The 18,498-nt window shown below is 35.5% G+C and overlaps 4 protein-coding genes across 12 annotated transcripts; 3 read left to right on the top strand and 1 right to left on the bottom strand.

The window, feature by feature from the left end:
• Window positions 1–58: 58 nt before the first annotated feature.
• Window positions 59–5,138, top strand: LOC107263375 (zinc finger CCHC domain-containing protein 24). Of its 4 annotated transcripts, none has more exons than XM_015730511.2 (4): window positions 59–319; window positions 1,273–1,518; window positions 3,027–3,269; window positions 4,241–5,138. In XM_015730511.2, the coding sequence occupies exons 1-4, from the start codon at window positions 83–85 to the stop codon at window positions 4,352–4,354; spliced, it is 840 nt and encodes a 279-aa protein (XP_015585997.1). In that variant the 5' UTR covers window positions 59–82; the 3' UTR covers window positions 4,355–5,138. The 4 variants fall into 4 exon arrangements, with proteins under 4 accessions (XP_015585997.1, XP_015585999.1, XP_015586000.1 ...); XM_015730513.2 differs by having other exon boundaries at window positions 3,027–3,191; window positions 4,241–4,560; XM_015730514.2 differs by lacking the exon at window positions 4,241–5,138 and adding an exon at window positions 3,381–4,215 and having other exon boundaries at window positions 3,027–3,191.
• Window positions 5,139–5,542: 404 nt separating this feature from the next.
• On the bottom strand, window positions 5,543–13,766 carry LOC107263369 (Golgi-specific brefeldin A-resistance guanine nucleotide exchange factor 1). Of its 2 annotated transcripts, XR_001536669.2 has the most exons (16): window positions 13,502–13,766; window positions 12,974–13,172; window positions 12,676–12,903; window positions 12,474–12,580; window positions 11,892–12,408; window positions 11,305–11,702; window positions 11,010–11,187; window positions 10,816–10,931; window positions 10,550–10,738; window positions 10,150–10,485; window positions 9,834–10,042; window positions 9,470–9,715; window positions 8,805–9,303; window positions 6,551–8,626; window positions 6,258–6,399; window positions 5,778–5,928 (listed from the first exon to the last, which is right to left on the bottom strand). XR_001536669.2 is itself a non-coding variant. In XM_015730470.2 (15 exons), exons 1-15 carry the CDS (start codon window positions 13,619–13,621, stop codon window positions 5,827–5,829), a joined length of 5,520 nt encoding a protein of 1,839 aa, XP_015585956.1. In that variant the 5' UTR covers window positions 13,622–13,766; the 3' UTR covers window positions 5,543–5,826. The 2 variants fall into 2 exon arrangements, 1 of the variants encoding a protein (XP_015585956.1); XM_015730470.2 differs by lacking the exon at window positions 6,258–6,399 and having other exon boundaries at window positions 5,543–5,928.
• A 273-nt stretch (window positions 13,767–14,039) lies between these two features.
• LOC107263378 (glutaredoxin-C4) lies at window positions 14,040–16,012 on the top strand. 5 transcript variants are annotated; one of them, XM_015730522.2, is made up of 3 exons: window positions 14,040–14,383; window positions 15,501–15,612; window positions 15,712–16,012. In XM_015730522.2, the coding sequence occupies exons 2-3, from the start codon at window positions 15,514–15,516 to the stop codon at window positions 15,907–15,909; spliced, it is 297 nt and encodes a 98-aa protein (XP_015586008.1). In that variant the 5' UTR covers window positions 14,040–14,383; window positions 15,501–15,513; the 3' UTR covers window positions 15,910–16,012. The 5 variants fall into 5 exon arrangements, with proteins under 5 accessions (XP_015586008.1, XP_015586009.1, XP_015586006.1 ...); XM_015730523.2 differs by having other exon boundaries at window positions 15,494–15,612; XM_015730520.2 differs by having other exon boundaries at window positions 15,475–15,612; window positions 15,712–15,957.
• Window positions 16,013–16,136: 124 nt separating this feature from the next.
• Window positions 16,137–18,384, top strand: LOC107263376 (group XIIA secretory phospholipase A2). The gene is made up of 3 exons (XM_015730515.2): window positions 16,137–16,717; window positions 17,073–17,140; window positions 17,527–18,384. The coding sequence occupies exons 1-3, from the start codon at window positions 16,483–16,485 to the stop codon at window positions 17,848–17,850; spliced, it is 627 nt and encodes a 208-aa protein (XP_015586001.1). The 5' UTR covers window positions 16,137–16,482; the 3' UTR covers window positions 17,851–18,384.
• Window positions 18,385–18,498: the final 114 nt, after the last annotated feature.

Genomic DNA, 18,498 nt, shown 5'->3' with positions numbered 1-18,498 from the left:
CGGAACGATGTTTGTTCCCTCGATTGGGATTGGAAGAAGTGTGAGATCGTGAGTGTCCGTGACCGGTGTGGCCTGAAGAAAGATGGCCGCATGCCACCCCAGACCACCTCTTCAGCACCTGCAGCATCCGCAGTTGCAGGAGTCCACTGTAAGTCTTGGAAGTCTTGGTAATATCGGGAGCATTGGAAGTATAAACGGATTGACCAATCAGAATCAACCAGCTACTACGATCCAACAGTCTCACCACTATCCACCCCATTTACTCAATTGGGTTTACTTGGCTATCGCCGATCAGAATCCTCCACAACCACCCGATCAGGTATTCCTTTCTTATTGTTATTATTTATACATACATATATAGATTATGTAGTATATCCTGCTTTTTATCTCTGATACATCTGCCATTTGAATTAGAGCTTTTACTTGGATACGTAGACTCTTGATATGTGGCTATACGATAATATGACTACTTTTTCTTAGGCTGTAAAATGACAGCATAACAGTTTTCGTTAGAAATTCTTAGACTGGATATGATGATTCATTGATTGTCTAAGCAGCTGTTTTGTTATGACTTGTATAACCTTTTTGTATTCAACGAAATTAATTAATGTTACAAGTTAACATTGGTATTTGCGAACGAATTGGAATTGTGTAGTAAATTTCAAATTATCAATTGGAGACGTCATTTTGAGAATTTTTCTTCGGATGATATAAAATGTATGATGTCACGATTCATGTAATTCACAATTGATGCGATCAACATGAGAGATGTAACTTTAATTGAGCGTTATGGATATAATTAATTGTTCATGACTATCGAGTATCTTCTTAATTCGGGTGGTGTTTTCATACAAAGTGCGGAATATTAAAGCAACATAAATAGGAAGAAGTTTAACGATAACCAAAGGTATTGGGCGCCGCCATATTGAATGTCTAAGCAAATAGCTCAGGTGTCCACCTCGTTCTTACAATTGTTTAAGCATCATTTATTTTTAGATTATTCCGGGACATGACGATGCTCTTGTCTATATTCTTCGTGTAACACAAAAACTCAACAAAACTCAACAAGTGAAATGATGTAATAAGTTTTAGGCGGCAATCGTTTCACCCCATTTCCATGATAGCAACTCCTTCACTATTCTTTTTATAGGTTTCACTAAAACTTTTACATCAGTAAACCAATTTTTTTATTTTTTTTGTCTAAATTGCTCTAATTGGTGCATATCTTCTTACTGTACGTGCAGTTAATTAATACCTACAAAATTTTTTCAGAACAAACTACTACCAGCGATATGGGGGAATTTTCCAACGGCTGCATCACAAACATACCTACACCAAAATGCCATAAGTCCATCGGGCCCTATCGGTCCCGGAAGTCTGGCAGACAGCATCGGGGACTTGGCAGACCATTTCACGGAGCTCGGTTTGCTCGAAAGGAAACCAACAAAGAGACCACCATCCACTTATCTTTGCCATTTGTGCTTCAAGAAGGGTCACTATATCAAAGATTGCCCGCAGGTGAGTCAATCTGTGATAATATTCAACAGTGAAAGCATACTTACTATGCATCTTAAAAAATTCCATGATTAATTTTCCAAACTCGTTGCAAAGTGGTACGTTCATCGTCTGCATAACTGACGTGGCCCTGAATCACGTTATTTTCGGAATGACTAACCTAAAATAGTACAATCCGAGGAGTCTGTCGAAAGATTCGTTGGGACTCGTTATAATCGCGAATTTTCTGATCGCGCAAGTTAAAAGAATTGTCTTCGTGTAATATTGCGAAGCCAAGAGAGAAAATTGTAGCTGAGTAAATACTAGACTACTTTATGTAACGCAACGACCGTCATAAGATGACAAGTAAGCGTTGTATCTCGATTCTATACATTATCAAAATATCACTTCAAACGAATGATACGGATTTAATAAATCTTTCTTTTTATTTTATCGACGTCATTCGAATACTTTATTGCAACTAAACAATGCACTAATGATATATCATCAGAATATGACTCCGCTTGACATTTAATATCTAACGGGCTATCTCAATGATTAAAAGTGAACGTACAGTAGTGACCGCAGGTAGGGATTCTCGTGAGTGAGCTAAGAGACATTTAATAAAAAACTATACATAAATGCATCGTTGTTAAACGGCACGCGAGTCATGTAGCACGCATGTCAATCCAGTCTCGTCGTAGCGCGAGATGCTTCGCTCAATTGAGCGTTAATTGACAACAAAAATCATCTCTGGCTGTTATGCATGACGTCATGCCAATGAACTCTATACTCTTGCTCCAATTAGTTGTCACAGGGTGCCTTAGACTAAAATAGTAAGTAAACGCGGCTGAATATTTGTGATTTACTATGAAAAAATGTAATGCGTATTCCTATCAATATGTCCCTCTATTGTTATTATTTTTTTGAACATTATTATACGTTCACATATTCTTGGAAAAGAAGCATTTCTAAATATAGTATTAACGTGTTGCATGAAAATCAATATACGAAAATATTTTTATTTTCAATCTATTGTAATGATCGCTTTATATCTCGTGCCGAGCGTAGTTGTTAAATAACAGGCCGCTGTAAGCCAGGTAAGTATGTACCTCCCACCGCTAAGCTAGTGCCCTGTCCTGTCCGGTAAGGGCGGTAAGGGCCCAGTCACACTAGCCAAAGGCGCGTTCGCATGTGAACTGTCGACCAATGGTACCACGCGTGCATAGGAATTCGCCTTGTGTTGGTTTGGTTGCAATTGGTCGACAGTTGCATTCAAACGCGTGTTTGACAAGTGTGACTGAACTCTAAACGGCAAATATTGGCTTCATTTGTCAATTGTCGCTGGAGCCATACATATCGGACGGACAGAAGTACTTACGAGACGTAGACTATCATAGCATCCAGTTAAAACCAGTTAAAGCCTGTATAAATTTTAACAGACTATTACACTATTTATTATTGAAAAAATAAGTACGTGAAAGTATATACTAATTTTACCTTAAATGCTAATTGTTCAATAACTATTTCAGGCCAGGCCGAAGGGTGAAGGATTGACTCCCTATCAGGGAAAGAAACGCTGTTTTGGTGAATACAAGTGCCCAAAGTGCAAACGCAAATGGATGTCCGGTAATAGCTGGGCAAATATGGGCCAGGAATGTATCAAGTGCCACATCAACGTTTATCCTCACAAGCAGGTGAGTCTGGGGGCCGCATCAACAGTCTCGTCAACCCCGTCTCACGCGTTCATCTCCTCCTCGTCCTCTCTCAGTTACGTAAGTCTACTTGCATCCCCTTCAATACTATTCTAAAATACAAAATAATGGTTAACGTTTGGTAACACTCAAATCCGTTACTTATATGTCAACGCTTTTCACTTTAACCAGGAGGTGCTGCTCTGGCGGATTAAAATGCAACTCTCAATGTTGCCAATTATGAATTACGTTATTACGTATGATGACCTGCATGCACGTTGAATGAAGATACGTTTAATATATATTAAACATAATTAATAGTGCATAAAGATTTTTTTTCTAATTCGAAAAATATACATTTGGCGATCATTAATTAGTCTACTAAAATAGATTATGTGTCCCGGATAAAATAACATTTGAAAATTGATGCCACACTAATTAACATTAGTTAATCGTGAGAGGCAGTGCCGTATCATCTTTTTGTCAGAAGCATAATACAATGGATGAGGAATAGTAATAAGAAACTGTAAAATGAAAATTGTACGTTACAAAGTTTACATACCACTTGATATTAATGGATGGGATAATCGCAAAAGCCTTACTAATTCATGGTTGTATTTTCTAAATTGAATTAAAATGTGCCACCCAGTATATGAACGACGCCACGTGCAGAGAACGTATTCCATGCCAGAAACGAGTCTTATTTTGGAATCGGAGCGAATCCTTAGAAACGGAGTTCGTGTATTAATAAGTGAACCCTCTCTACGAATCCCGGACCCTAATACATTTTCTAAATTTCTTTTTATCTTATTCGATGCAAGAGCTATCCTTTCCGTACGTCATGCTCGTCAAATAGAATACGCTCGACCGATTTAAAATACCAAAGGAAATTTTTTCGCATCTAAGAAAATATTTATAAGACGTCATCGTGCCGCGTCTAGTCCTATACGTTGAAATTGTGTTATTTACAGAAAAGTATGAAATATAAGGAATATCTAAGCCTTCTTGAGATACTTTGAATCCTAAACAATGTTCTTCTGTTCTCATTACAGAGGCCCTTGGAAAAACCGGATGGTCTGGACGTATCCGATCAAAGTAAAGTGCATCCGCAGCATCTTTGTGAAAAATGCAAAACCCTTGGATATTATTGCAGACGTGTCCAATAGCAATAACTTCTCACTGATCTTCACTCTTCATTCTTACCTCGGCTTAGTGATGAACGTTGTCACAATGTTGTACTTATACGCAACCAGTCCACGTCATAACAGCAGATGCATTTACATTAATTCATCCTCTTCGGAAACAACCATCTTAAGCAGAATATCTTGAGCTAATGAAAATGATTTAAGACCATAATTAAAAATTTGTCACAAAGAACCAAGCGAGACACATTCAGTCACAAATTCGCAAGTAGTAAATCCTATAAAGGATTAACATGCCAAAATGAAGGAGCCTTATGTATCTGAAAGCATTTCTCCCCAGAGGCGGTAACTTTTATGTTTGTTGTTTCACCAACTATTTATAGCCAGCTATGTTTAGAAAAACTTGGAAACCTACGCAGAGGTAGGGAAGCTCTGCAAGGTACATAATCCAGTGAACTATTCAAAATATCACTACTGAACATGATCCAAAATTTAAATGCTATCGCACTCACTTGATCCACGCAAACGAATGTAAGTACAAAATTTTAAAATCATGTGATTCTTTTATACCACGTCGAATCTTGAAACAATAAGTGCACCTTGACTTGCTTCATCCCTTCGTTCAAATTATTAAGTCCCTGCTAGTTATGAAATATTTAAGTTGAGCTATTGTCACATTTAATTGATGGGATTGATCAGTGCATTATCTACCTCGCGGAACTATCTGTTATGTATAAACTGGGTCCAGTCCGCGGGTCACTTAATCTGTATAAATTCGTATTATCCAATATATTGAGTTATATATATACTTACACGTGTAAGATATCTCTTTGAGATCACACATGAGAGCGTACGAGACGCAGAGCGACACACTTATATATATACAAATTGCGTAGTCGCGTGGTTGCCTTATCTATTATTATATACATAAGGGGTTGTTACATTGTATTCGATCTATGCCGTAATTCCTGTTTCAGATGAAAATATGTTTAAATGTTTTAAATAAAAAAAATCAATAGCTCCGAAGGTGATAATCCATAAAGACAAGACGTTCTCCATAAATATAGGTTTTATGTCATCTTTTAAAGATCACATTGTTTTTTAAACAAGTAAACGTCTTCTTTTAATGGATATTCTTTGCGAAACTATACAATTTTGTCTAAAAAATTGTATCAAATTTTCCTCTGGAACACAAATTATCGCTTATATCCATTTTCAATTAGACACCTTGTATATTCATCAAGTGCCATGACAAAGAGACATATTATATATACATACGAAAGAATCATACTATTTCATTGATAGTATTATATTGTTGTTGTTATTATTATTATAATTATTATATATCGTCGTGCCAAATATACAAGCCAAAGATACAACAACGTGCCTATTCCTCGCATAATCTTTCATACTTGGAAATTTCTCCTGTAAAGGATATGATTTTTGCCTTAATAATAAAGTTATATGATACAATATACATAATGAATGTACAGTAGTCAAGGATCGGTTACGACAAAAAGTCGATCCGCTGCAGAGTCCTCGCCGAAATACGCTGCTGAATTGAACATTGTTGCTGAAGAATTGTCTGGTGTTTGTACCTGAAACCAAGGAATATTTAGCATCTCCCAAATTTCAGGTATAGCAATTCGGAATAACCTTCTCGCTATGGTAACTACTATATACTAGTCATAGCATACTCGCAGTATCAATCTGCTAATTGAAAGTGTTTCCGCAGCAACAGTGTTAATAAAGGAAATATCATTCAAAATTATATTTTTTTTAATCACTACGTGAGCAACATACACTATTTAGAAAATAGATATTTTGCTTGTTTAAATCTTTCAAAAAGAATGCATAAGTAAATAAAAGAATTAATAACCATGATAAAATAGCAAGATACTAAAATTAAGAAGTTCACAAATCGTACATAACAGGCAATGTCCGTAAGAGGTCCACAGGAGGTCATAAGAAGTCTGGATGAGTACGTAGGATGTTCATGAGAAATCGGTGGGATATTTGTGCTCTGTTGGTAGATTCTGTCTTGTTATATTGGCTGATTCGACTGTAGCCTAGTTGAACGAAGTTTATTTAATGTTCAAAACAGGGATGCTACTAGTATTTACGTACAATTGTTTTTATATTCAAATGCACCTTCTTCGTATAAAAGGATGGTGCACCTGGTTATAAATTAAATTAATTATATAATCTGGATAGCCTTACCTCAAATGAATGATTAGGTCCAGTCGTTGCAAGATACGCAAATTGGGAAGTTTGCTGTAACAAATGCAAGTGTTGCTCTTGAGAGACTTGCGAAGATGGATTTTGGATCTGGGTAGACTGTGTTCTCTCCAAATCATTCTGATTCTGCTGATCTGTAGATCGACTAATCCGAGAAAGTTTGTGATGAAAATCAAAGATTTCTTGAGCTGCAGGTTGAATTGCAACTGGACTCGACACATTCAACGACGGTTGACTCACTAATGTGATAACTTGCTGAGGCTCTTTACTTTCAAATACTAAAGATGGCAATGGCATTGATACTGGAACGCTATTCAATAAAGGACTTCCTGTTTGTAATGGACTCGAAGGCAAGGAATTACTTGTATGTGAATCCCTTGGAATTGGTATCGGTGAAGAATTTTCAGGCTGAGGGGCTATAGCCTTGGGAAATGAGGGTTGTTGTTGACCGATAAGACTGATTACTGGTTGAGGCTGCGGTGTTTGAGAAAGATGAGAAGGTTGAGCTGGTTGAGCAGATTGGGACTGTGGGGATGAATGATCTAATTGAGGAGATTGAGCTGTTTGAGGTAAGTGTGACAATTGTGGAGAAACAGGAGGCTGCGAAGGTTGCGTAACTGGTTCTGGAAAGAGTTCAGATTTAAGTTTAGGTAAAAACCCATCAATGGTTCTCCAAGTGGGTGCCCAAAGATTGGAAGTGGAAGCCAAGACTCCAGCAGACGCCATGACTAATAGCATGTTTTTCAGAGACTCGGGAATTGCCTCGTATAATAATTCACTGTTTTCAGCATGCATGTACGCTCTGAGAAGATCTAGTACAGTAAGCCACAGGGGTAAAAATCCAGGAAGTGTTAAGAGTGGTGTTAAATGATGCAAGAAAACCTTGGACAACAACATCGCTGCCCTGACTCTGGTTTCTTCTACTCCGATAGGATCATTTACAGCAATTGGTCCTAACAATTGAGCTAATAAAGGAAATAAAACCTGTTCGAAACATTGTGACCATTCTACGGCTGATAATTGGGCCTGATCGTGAGCCAAAAGCGTACTCTGAAGATACGTTATTGCGGAAGCCCGCACAGGTCTACGAGCATCACAACAGAGGCGTGCAATACCCTGAAGCAAGGGTCGCCATGCTTGAGGCCATAGGGAAACTTCAGTGGTGCCATCCTCTTCGGCCCACCATTTAAAAACCTGAGCTGTTCTTGTGTGAAGTGTATGCATTAAATCCAGTAACTGTATTGGACTTTGTTGATATCCAGCTGGTTCCTCCGAAGAAATATGAACTCTATTTCGTTTCCCTGTACCTTGTAAAACAGCTTCCGCGAATGTTCTGACACAACGAACACATAGTTCAAAGTTGTACGGAGTAACATGAGCTACGTCTCTTACGAGGAAGGTCAGACTCTCGCAACATTTTACCAACGCAACCGGATCATGAGGTTGCAGGTCGCAATCAAGAACTATTGTATCCGCTGTTACAGGAAGTGGGGCTTCTGTTCCTGTAGGAGATGCCAAAACCCACTCTGGAACTGGACTTATAGGTCTCGGATCAAGAACAGACGTTCTGCTTGGAACTTCGTCCAAGGTAGAGTTAGACTGTTTTGGCAATAAAGCACCAGCTCCTGCACATTCGAGGAGACTGAATATTACTTTCCAATCCTCCGTACTGTGAATGTTTGCTGCTCCAGTTTTGAGTAATTCAAACAATCCATAAGCTATTTGTCGGACTAAAGGAATAGTAGTTGCTGATGGTAAGTGAATTAATGGAGTTAATGGCGGCAAAACAGTCCCTGCCAGCTCTTCACCGCGCAGTAGTCTTATTGCGAGTCTCAGTATTCCCACTGCTACTCTTTCAAGAAGATAAGGATGATTCTCTCGGGCTGCAACTGTCAACAACCCCTCTAAATGACCTTGCACTACCGGCCATATACAAGTTACCCTATCACGATTTTGAATAGTAACTCCTAATAATAGTTCTAATAAAAAGACAGATAAATCCTCATCTTGATAGTTTGCAGATACCAAAGCTCCTACCAAAGAACGCAGAGATTCCGCCTGCAATGTACAAAACAAAATATATTAAATTAAAATTGAAGTACGATTTAACAAACTACGAAAATTACTCGTGGCTATTTATAAATATGTTCACAAGCATAATTTGTTAAATTAGTGTACGCCTACGGTAAAAACCGTTATCATTGGATTCAACCAGAAAATTGAAAAATCCTCTTACCTGAAGGAATTTACTCTCCTCTATAATCTGTTTCAAATAACAGTTGGCGATGCACTCTGTAGCTCTTTTTCTAGTGGTTGCTTCAGCTGGATGTGGAGGTCGAGGTGCATCCAATGCAATATAAGAATAAAGACTGGACAGAATCCCTTGTTCAACAGGTGGACTCTTTGGTGACGTTGGCTCCCGAACGAGTGAAACCTTCCCTGATGGGTCAAGGAAATCTTCACCTTCGGTAAGGCTCTTTGGTAACAATCTCGCCTTATACAATGTTTGCAGGCAGTCCACAACGTTTTTCCAGGAAGCTCTGAGAGCATCCCCGTGCAAATGGGTAATTTTGAACAACGTCCGTGCAGCTAATTGGCACCTGCCGCTTCCACCCAAATGTAAAACGACTTGCTCTGGTTCACCGCCCATGGCCAATCCGGTAAATTTACAGAGACTTACGACTAAAGTATCCAAATCACTGCTCATCCCGTAATGAGCGCTAATGGCAGCACAACTGAAGAATAAAATTCATCATCAGTTAGACATTAAACATCAGTGTCATATTTAAGGGACTCTTTCACATTATAAACTATAAAGTTGTGGCCCCTTAAAAGCACACTGATCTGAAGACTAGAGTATAGTAATTCCTATTGATATGAATAATAATGGTATTTATTTACCTGAGGAATGTTTGAGCTACTTTACGTTGTAAAGATCTATCCGGTGCCTTATCGTAAGCTCTACATAGAGCACTTACGATTGGAGCCCAAGCTCTTTCAGCCAATTCTTTGTCAACGAGTTCTCCGGCACCGCCAACTTTTAAATATACACTATTCGGTCCCGCGCCTCTACGTAGAAGAACTTTCCAAAGATAATTTTCCTTTACTAAACCCGTTTGCTCAGCTGGCATTACAATTTCTTCGCTCCTGAAATAATCCATTGTTATTCTTGCTAGATGAATTACTTACCCAATTGTTTTATTACACCGCATTAAATTAATTTCAGATTAGCATTGACTTTATAGTAAGGAAGCAATTTTTTTACTTGATAGACGAATAAATTTCATCCAGCATATCTTGATCGAAATCAGCACCACCATTAACTTTTTTTAAATTTCGTTTAAATTGCTCAGGCGTCATAGGATTGTTTTGCCTTTTTACATTGTGATTATGCTGATCGACATTTAACATAATAACGGCATAAGCTAACGTAAATGCCGCGTCGGCCGACGCAAATGGTTTACCATTACTATCCTACAACATTAAATATCTTTTGTCATAGTTATTTATAATTATTTAACATTATAAGATGATCAGTTTAAATTGTCATTAATCTGATAGTACTATCAATTTTTACTTACGTGCCAATGCTCTGCGAATTTTTCCAAAAGAAGAGATATAAGTGGAGCCTCGCCAGGTAGTCGAAAGGATTCAAGATAAAGTCGTAAAGCTTGATCTATGCGTGTCTGATGAAGATCAAAATTATGAACGAAACAATTCAAAATAGTTTTATTCTCTTTCTTGCTAATATACTCTCCGATGGCTTTTTTATCAAGTCCAGGATTTTCCCGTAAGAATTTTGCTATCTTTTCAGGATCAGGATGACCTGCACTTCCACCTAGCAAACCTCGTTCCGTCAACCTAGCGATACCTTCACGTGGGCTTTCGTTAAATTTTTCCGTCCCCAGAGCCAACCACTAGAGTGAAATATTGATGAAATCTTAGGAAACTAATTTTTTTTTTTGCAGTCTTTTAACTTACACGTTTGTTGGCTTTGGTCGTAAGCAGCTCTTCCCGATCTGGTAAATTCTCTGATGGTGTATGGCGAGAAACTTTACACATATCCTTATATCCTTTACATCTTGATTCGATGCCGACGATCAACATTAGCAGCGCATCCAAAGAAATTAATTGCATACTATGCATGCCACCTGTTAACGCCGAAGCATTCTATAAAATACGATTTAAATGATCAATATGGTACCAATAATATGAAATTTGAAATTTTTAAGATTTGAAAAATTTACTTTAGTCAGTAGTTTTGTGAGATCTTCGTAAAGATTCGTCGAATATAATCCACAGTCGTAATTTAAATACAACTCAGCTGGTAATCCCGGAATTCTCCACAATCTCACGAGGGCCTCTGAAAGATAAATAATTATTTAAAAAGTCTTAGTATTCATGATAATTCATCGATAAGTTTCTTTATGTCGAAATGTACCTAGCGCCAATTCTCGTTGCTCGTATGATATCCTGTTAGAATCCGAATTTACTAGTTCCATTAATTTAGTTATATAATGTTCCATTTGAAATTTAAGATGTTGTCTTTGTGATTCAAAGAGTAAGAATGCGACTTGAAGATCAGCCGCAAGGATCGATACTCTGTCTGTTCCAAGAAGCTAAAAAAATAAACGGGGTATTATATTTTTTCTCGGTAGATTCTTAATAAATTATTTGTTTTGTGGATCTTAGAATATCATTGTTATATAATATAGAATGCAGATATATTTTCTTACCAAAATTAAATTTCTGCAGAGGTCATCCTTGAGTAACGATAAAAGTGATGAAAAGTTGGAAAGAGCATCCACTGACACTTCCAAAGCTACTTGAAGTAAACTGAGACCAAGATGAGTCATAATTTCAGTGTTCTGCTTGTCCAGTGGACTGCACAGGGAAATTAGGTACCAAAAAAGTTCTCGAACGCAAAGAGAACCATATGGTGCCAGTTCTTGAAGCGGCATAAACCTCACTCCTTGCGTATTCACATATTCTTCTGGTTGTTCAATTTCTGTCTTAACATTTGTTATATTCGTATTATTTGTACTCGCATTATCGTCAATTGATAAATCCTCTACACTTCCCACGGCCGATTGAACTAGATCTATAGATTTCTCATCTTCCACTGTTAAATTTCCTGTATATGTGAAAGAATCAAGTAAATATTGTTAGCTCTACTAAAAGAAACATTTAAGTTTGCTCTTTAAAATGAAAAATTGTATTTAATGAGAATAAAGTAGAATATAAGAAGTCTACCTAATAGTAAAGAAAATAAAGATATCTATAATATTAATATATTTTATAGTATACTAATAGTATATTTTACCTTGATTTTCCGTTACAATTTGGTCTGGAGAAGATTCAGACTTTACTTCATCAAATGATTCCTTTATTTGAACAGACTCCTTTTCCTTTTCCTCTTTGCTTTCGTCTTGTGATTCGTTGTTCTTTTCGGAAGTAATAGACTGGTTAATTTCATTCTTTTTTATTTCATTTTCTTCATTTTTAGTGTCGTGTTTTCCCTTGTTTGTAGAATCTGTATTTTCATTCTCCTTATCACTCTCTGTTGTAATTTCATTTTTATCTATGTTACGTTTATCGGATTTTTCATCTTCTACTTTTTCGGTGGCACTACGGTCGAGAGAACCTTGCATATCCACAATATTTTCTGTAGAAGTAACACGAGTTGTCGGCAAGTCTCCCTTTTCCCTTTGTGCAGGATTCAGATGAGACTCGGTAGATTCCTCAGCTTCCTCTGGATTAAATTTTGATTTTTGTTTGCTATGACTCTTACTTTTCCTGGCTTTCGTATGAGTATTCTCCATACTGTTTGTTCTCATTTTCTGTCAAAATAAAAATAATTGTTTAAACGTTGAATAGGACATTAGGAATATTTTATAACGTTTACCTTCATATTTAATAGAGCTCTTGTATCTTCTGCAAATTCAGGTAATCGTCTAAAAAGATGATGCACCATATCCTTCAAGCAGTGTTCTGCTGTCTTCCTGAGCAATTCTAGACAAATATACATTAATAATTTAATTATCAAAATTAACACATTTTTAAAACAAATCTTTGTCAGATCGTAAAAGAATTTACAAGATGCGCACCACTTAACCGTGTTTCATAGCATATTCTGAAACAACTCAACATGATCTCACATATGCTTTCATTGGTCAAATGATTACCAGCTGGTGACATCATCAAGGATCGTAACACCTGCAGAATACGCATAAGAACAACACTATCTCCTGATGCATCTGTTCCAACAAATCTTGCATGCGTAACTGCATCAGCTACAGTTTCCACGCATGGAGCAATAGCTGAATGTTCAGAATCTAAAATATACAGATATTCTTACTGTGTACATCATCAAGAACTATGTAAAGATATGGTGTGCCTCCTTACCAATAAGGCCATACGAAATAAATTTGTGTACAGCAGATAATGCAATGCTTGTGACAGGTCCTGTTGTCTCCTCTGAACGAATGACTTCTAAGAATGGAGCCAAGAATACTCCTGGCTCCAGTTGTGATAAGTCCTTGGCATCGTTCAGTACTTCTTTCAAGGAAAACAATCCTTTCATTAATGCATCTTGATCTTCATCCTATAGAACCCAGATTAAAAGCAGAAAATTTAAATAACACCAATGTAAATATTTTTTATCAATAAAACAATCATCAAAATACTACTATAAATATATGTATAATCTCTGCAAATATTGCAAATCACACGTTGGTTAAATAATTAGTTATAATAGAGTAACATTTTTCAAGTTTAGTATTAATAATCGATTCAATATTTTCAAAAACGAGCAGAGACAGTCTTAGCCTTTAAAAATATCCTTATTCGAAAATATGTTACAGTTCATAAAATGCTACTCAAACATATATTACTTGTCCTAATAAAAGTAACAGCTGAGTAAAATTGTCTAACCTGATGGGAGTGCGATGACCACCGGGCACCACGTCGCATCGCAGTCACCAGGAGGCCGACCTCGCCCTCTATCACGTAGAGGCCGCCTCCTGGATAGGTAGTCTTCCCAATCCTGCTCATCTTTATTTCTGAATCCCGCTTACACCATTTTTATTCAACAAAAATTCTTCACACCGTTCAATAACGTATACGTCAAGTGTCAAGGGAACTTCCAACACGATAGTCATTGACTAACGAACCAGATGTTCAAACGAGAAAATTTCAAGTGACGTTCGAAAAAGAAGTACCGCAATCTATCGACTAGAATTAGCAAATTTGTCGCAAAATAAATCATTAACTCTGTTGATAACTCTAGACAGCTGTGTTAATTGAATACCACAGCTATAACAGTAGTTCGCTGGACTAATTGTACAAGTCTAGAGAGTGCGGATTCGTCTTGAATATTCCTGCCAGAAACAGAAAATATTGAAGTTCACTATCTTGTCACTTTACTTGTCAGCATCGGTATTATACTGTGCAAGATTACAGTAAATTAACGAATCGTGAGTTAGGTATAGAAAGAATAAACCAATATCAAACTTTAGAATCCTGATATATGAATCGTTAAATACAAACGACATAAACTGGTTTTACTATTTAGAAGTCTGATTATAGGAGTTATATGATTCAGTGCTTTATCAAACTGATAGCACATACTTGTGATTTCTTAAGAGAAAGTCATTCTAAATAAAAAAAAATCTGAAAAAATTGACGCGTCCTAAACCTTGACGAAACTAGATTCAATTTAGTTCATATAGGTGTCACAAGGATCAGCAAAAGGATACAACCGATAAAACCAAACGGTTTTCTATTTGGTGCTTAAAGTTGTATTGAAGTTCATATGTGAGTATTAATAAGCCTGGATAAGTAGTTTTTGTTCTTATGAGTGCTTGTATTAATTGTGGTATATTAATTGTCGGTGGTGATGGTTTGACCTGTTAAATATATAACATTTATTTTATTCTTAATACGAATGAGGGTATATTTCTTCATGACTACAGTAGGTAGACTCTTAACACGAGTGGTGAATTTCAATGAATCGAATGTTACGATTCATACGCATTTACTGCTTAAAAAAAATTAATTGGAAGATATTTATAACCTGACTAATATAATTATATGATCAGATTTCATCTGTAAATATAATAAGCAATCAAACATTATCTCTCTAAATTAATAATTTAAAAAATCATAAATTCCATATTGCGTGAACAACAATCAGACATATTTTTAAAATAGAAAATATAGTTATACAGATAAGTTAATCTCTGGAAAATATCAGAGAAAATTGTTTTTATCACAATATTGCATCATAAAGATCAATACAGATAAAACTATTGTGCTCTTACAGTTATGAAAAATATACATGGACTATAGTTATTTGTTCCTCATCATTCATTTGTTTCCTTTAAAATGTGTAGCAATTTATGAGCAAAGAAAGAATTGATAGTGTCTCTATCAAATTTAAATTCTGTATATACCTATATTGAATAGAACTACAAAAGAAAATCATTTACCTGTTAACGAACATTATTTCACATAAAATGGCTGATCTGTTTATAAATGAAGAAACTTTAAAACATACAAAAAATGAAAATTTTGGACATGAAGGTCACTATGCTACACTACGTAATTATGCTTCATAAAGATGAATTACATTGATGAGTTAACTGACACGATAAAAAATGAGCAGATACTTTACCTAGAATTCATACAAATCAATAAAAAACTTCAGAGAGCTTTTGTCAAGTATATATATACATTGGTTTTTTATAATAACAAATTAATAACATAATATGATATAAAATTATTTTTGTATCAAATAGTTGCAGGATCATATATTGTGTAATTTATATTATAATCTTACAAGGTTTGCTTATGTGGAAGTAGAAGTCTCGCACTTCAATGCATAATGAAATAAATGATCTCTATAGCTCAATACAATGGGTTCAGTTTCCAGTACACAGAAAATCATGCCTCCCACTCGAGAACTTGTTGACCAACTCATTGCTTCCGATGTGGTGGTAATATTTTCCAAGACATATTGCCCCTACTGTACAATGGCCAAAGAGGTAAAAACAAATTATTCCTTTCTGTGGAATTAAAGACTACATTGGACAATTGGAAAAATGTATAAAATTATAATATTAATCTTGAATTCTTTTTCACAGGTGTTTGATAAGTTAAAGAAGACATACACTGCCATTGAGTTAGACAAAAGAGAAGATGGTGATGAAATTCAAGCTATACTTGGAGAGATGACAGGAGCACGAAGCGTTCCAAGAGTCTTTGTCAAAGGGGAATGCCTTGGTGGAGGCACTGATGTTAAAGCACTTTATAAGAGCGGAGAGTTGGAAAAGAAATTTTAACTCGTGTTGGCATAATAATCCTTCTAAAATTATGCATAATGAATTTAACTATCACCAGATAGAAAATCATGTTTTTTAAAAATGAAATAAATAATTACTATGATTTTCTGCATGTTTTTTCCTCTATACTTATATCTTATATGAAATTATGAATTAGAAAAATCTAATAGTAGTACATATTATCATTAAAATTTATCAAAATGTGAAAAACAATTAACATACACATGTCAAATTATTATGTTTTAAAAATGTAATGTTGGTTTTACAAAATTCACGCATGATGCGTTTATAAATAACATAAAAATGTAATACTTAGCATGTTTGGTATTCAAAATTTTCTTCAACTATATTGTTGAAAAAAGCTGAGGCCGCGAAATATAAGTAATACACATACCTATGAAGTTCTAAATATGCCCATATAAGTCATTAATCGTTATATACTGGGTGAGAAGGAAAGATAAACATAGGCACATCAATCCGTAAACTTGCTAAGCTTGCCAAATCACCTAAAAATATATCTGTTCTCAAATAGTAGCGTGAGACAGATCAGTCCAGAACAAGTCATTAACGATAATGGACTTCTGGTGGTATAGAAAGTTTCTTATTTACGGACTGACATTTCTTGGCTATGCCTGGTCAGGTTATGGAGCTGGATTGCTTGTCAATTTACGGGATGCTGTACTTACGGCCGAAACCATTTTTGGAGACTTATTCCAAAATGTGATAACAGTTGCTAGAAAGGTTAAGGACATTAATGAAGTTTTCAATGCTGCGGTTGAAGAAAATTGCGTTTTTCAATGTCCGTCAGGTGAGAGTGTGTGACAGTTATGGGCATTTACTTAAAGTAAACCCTAACCCTGAATACCAGAAAACAGATTTTCTGCCTTTTGATTTTAATTTAGAATAGAAAATTATTCGCATAAAGTTGAACAATTTTTTCATTATTCCAGAATAAAATCTTTACGATAATACTTTATAAGTAACTACGTTTCCTTCAAAATCACTAGATCGTTTAACTATCAATAATAGGTTATTTCGATTCATGAAATAGATTGAATCACGTTAGGTACTTATATGCTATGAGTCATTAACGGATATTTTTGTTCACATCTGGCGTGGTCTTCGCTGATTCGTGGATAAAGAAGGAATAATATATTTTTCAGGGGCTACACCAAAACAAAATTGGAATCATAAACCGCAAAGTAATGGATGTGGAACTCTCGGGCTTGAGGTAAATCATTTGATTAACGAAATGATTTAAGTTAACACGAGTACGAATATTAATATGTTTATTGAAATCTAGTAGTGGAAATAGAGCGATATTTATTTACTATTACATACGAATTACTGAAGTAAGACGTAGAACTTATTGTTAATATTCGAATGAAACATACATATTTTCGTTACGCGGCCACTGCACTTTCGGTGTATAATAAAACATACAATTTGCATATAATGCAATGTGTTGCATCATACAAAAAAATGAATGAAACTTGTTTGTCTTCTCGTGATAATAAGAATAGAAATAGAACAGCAATGTAATAGACAAATGCAAAATTTTCTTTTATTCTTCAAAATGTGCAGCATAATTTATGTGATATTCATTTGCATTTTCAGATAAATCAAGAATATTTGCCCCTCTCGGAAATGACACAATGCTGCGATGCTCATGACATTTGCTACGATACTTGCGGCTCTGATAAAGAAAAGTGTGATATAGCATTCAAAAGATGCCTTTATAAATATTGTGACAGCTATGAAAATACTGGTTCGGCTGTAGCAAATACTTGCAAAGCTGCCGCGAAAATGCTTTTTACTGGTACGATTGCATTGGGATGTAAAAGTTATTTAGATTCCCAAAATGAAGCTTGTTACTGTGGGGGTAAGTGGAACCAAAGCAAAAAGCCTAAAAAAGCTGCACAGACCGGTGGAGAACTATAAGAGAATATAAATTCTCTAAATATAAATTCTCTGGTAAATAATAACAGAATTTCTATATGGTCATGTAATATGTACATGAAAAAGCAGCTCTAGCCAAAATTATTAGGATTTTTATTGCAACCCCGTTGTGATTATAATTAGTCCTATACCTAGTTTTCCTTGTAAAGTTATTTTTTTTCGTTTAAAACAACCTATTTTTTGTACAAATAATTTTTATTAATGAATCATGTAATAAAAAGTATCTTGTGACAAAAGTGAGGTGTTTCCTTTTTATGCAGGAATGTGAATACTATACGTTAATGAATTGATAACGGGTACACAGCTTGTGGTCTATTCAGTCCGGTTTACCGCATCCGTTCTAATTTAAAAGTTCTCTGCATCAAGGACTATTTACTATGGTGTAGGATGTTGATATGTAATCATTGTTCATAAATCAAGATGGAATTGAAAACATAAGTAACCTTATTTGAAATGATTAAAACAAAAAAAATAGAACAAGACACCTTGAAGAAAATAAAATTTCAGTAATTCACATCCTGTTGTTGCAAATTTAGGACAATCCTTCACTGTGAACTTAGTATAAAATTATATTTTCACAACAAAAACAAATATAAAAAATTGTTTCATTAAAAATAAAGAAGAATCATG

This window comes from Cephus cinctus, unplaced genomic scaffold (assembly GCF_000341935.2).
Source record: "Cephus cinctus unplaced genomic scaffold, Ccin1 Ccin1_scaffold0153, whole genome shotgun sequence".
In the NCBI taxonomy this organism is placed as follows: domain Eukaryota; kingdom Metazoa; phylum Arthropoda; class Insecta; order Hymenoptera; family Cephidae; genus Cephus; species Cephus cinctus.
This window is presented reverse-complemented; position numbering and strand designations above follow the sequence as displayed.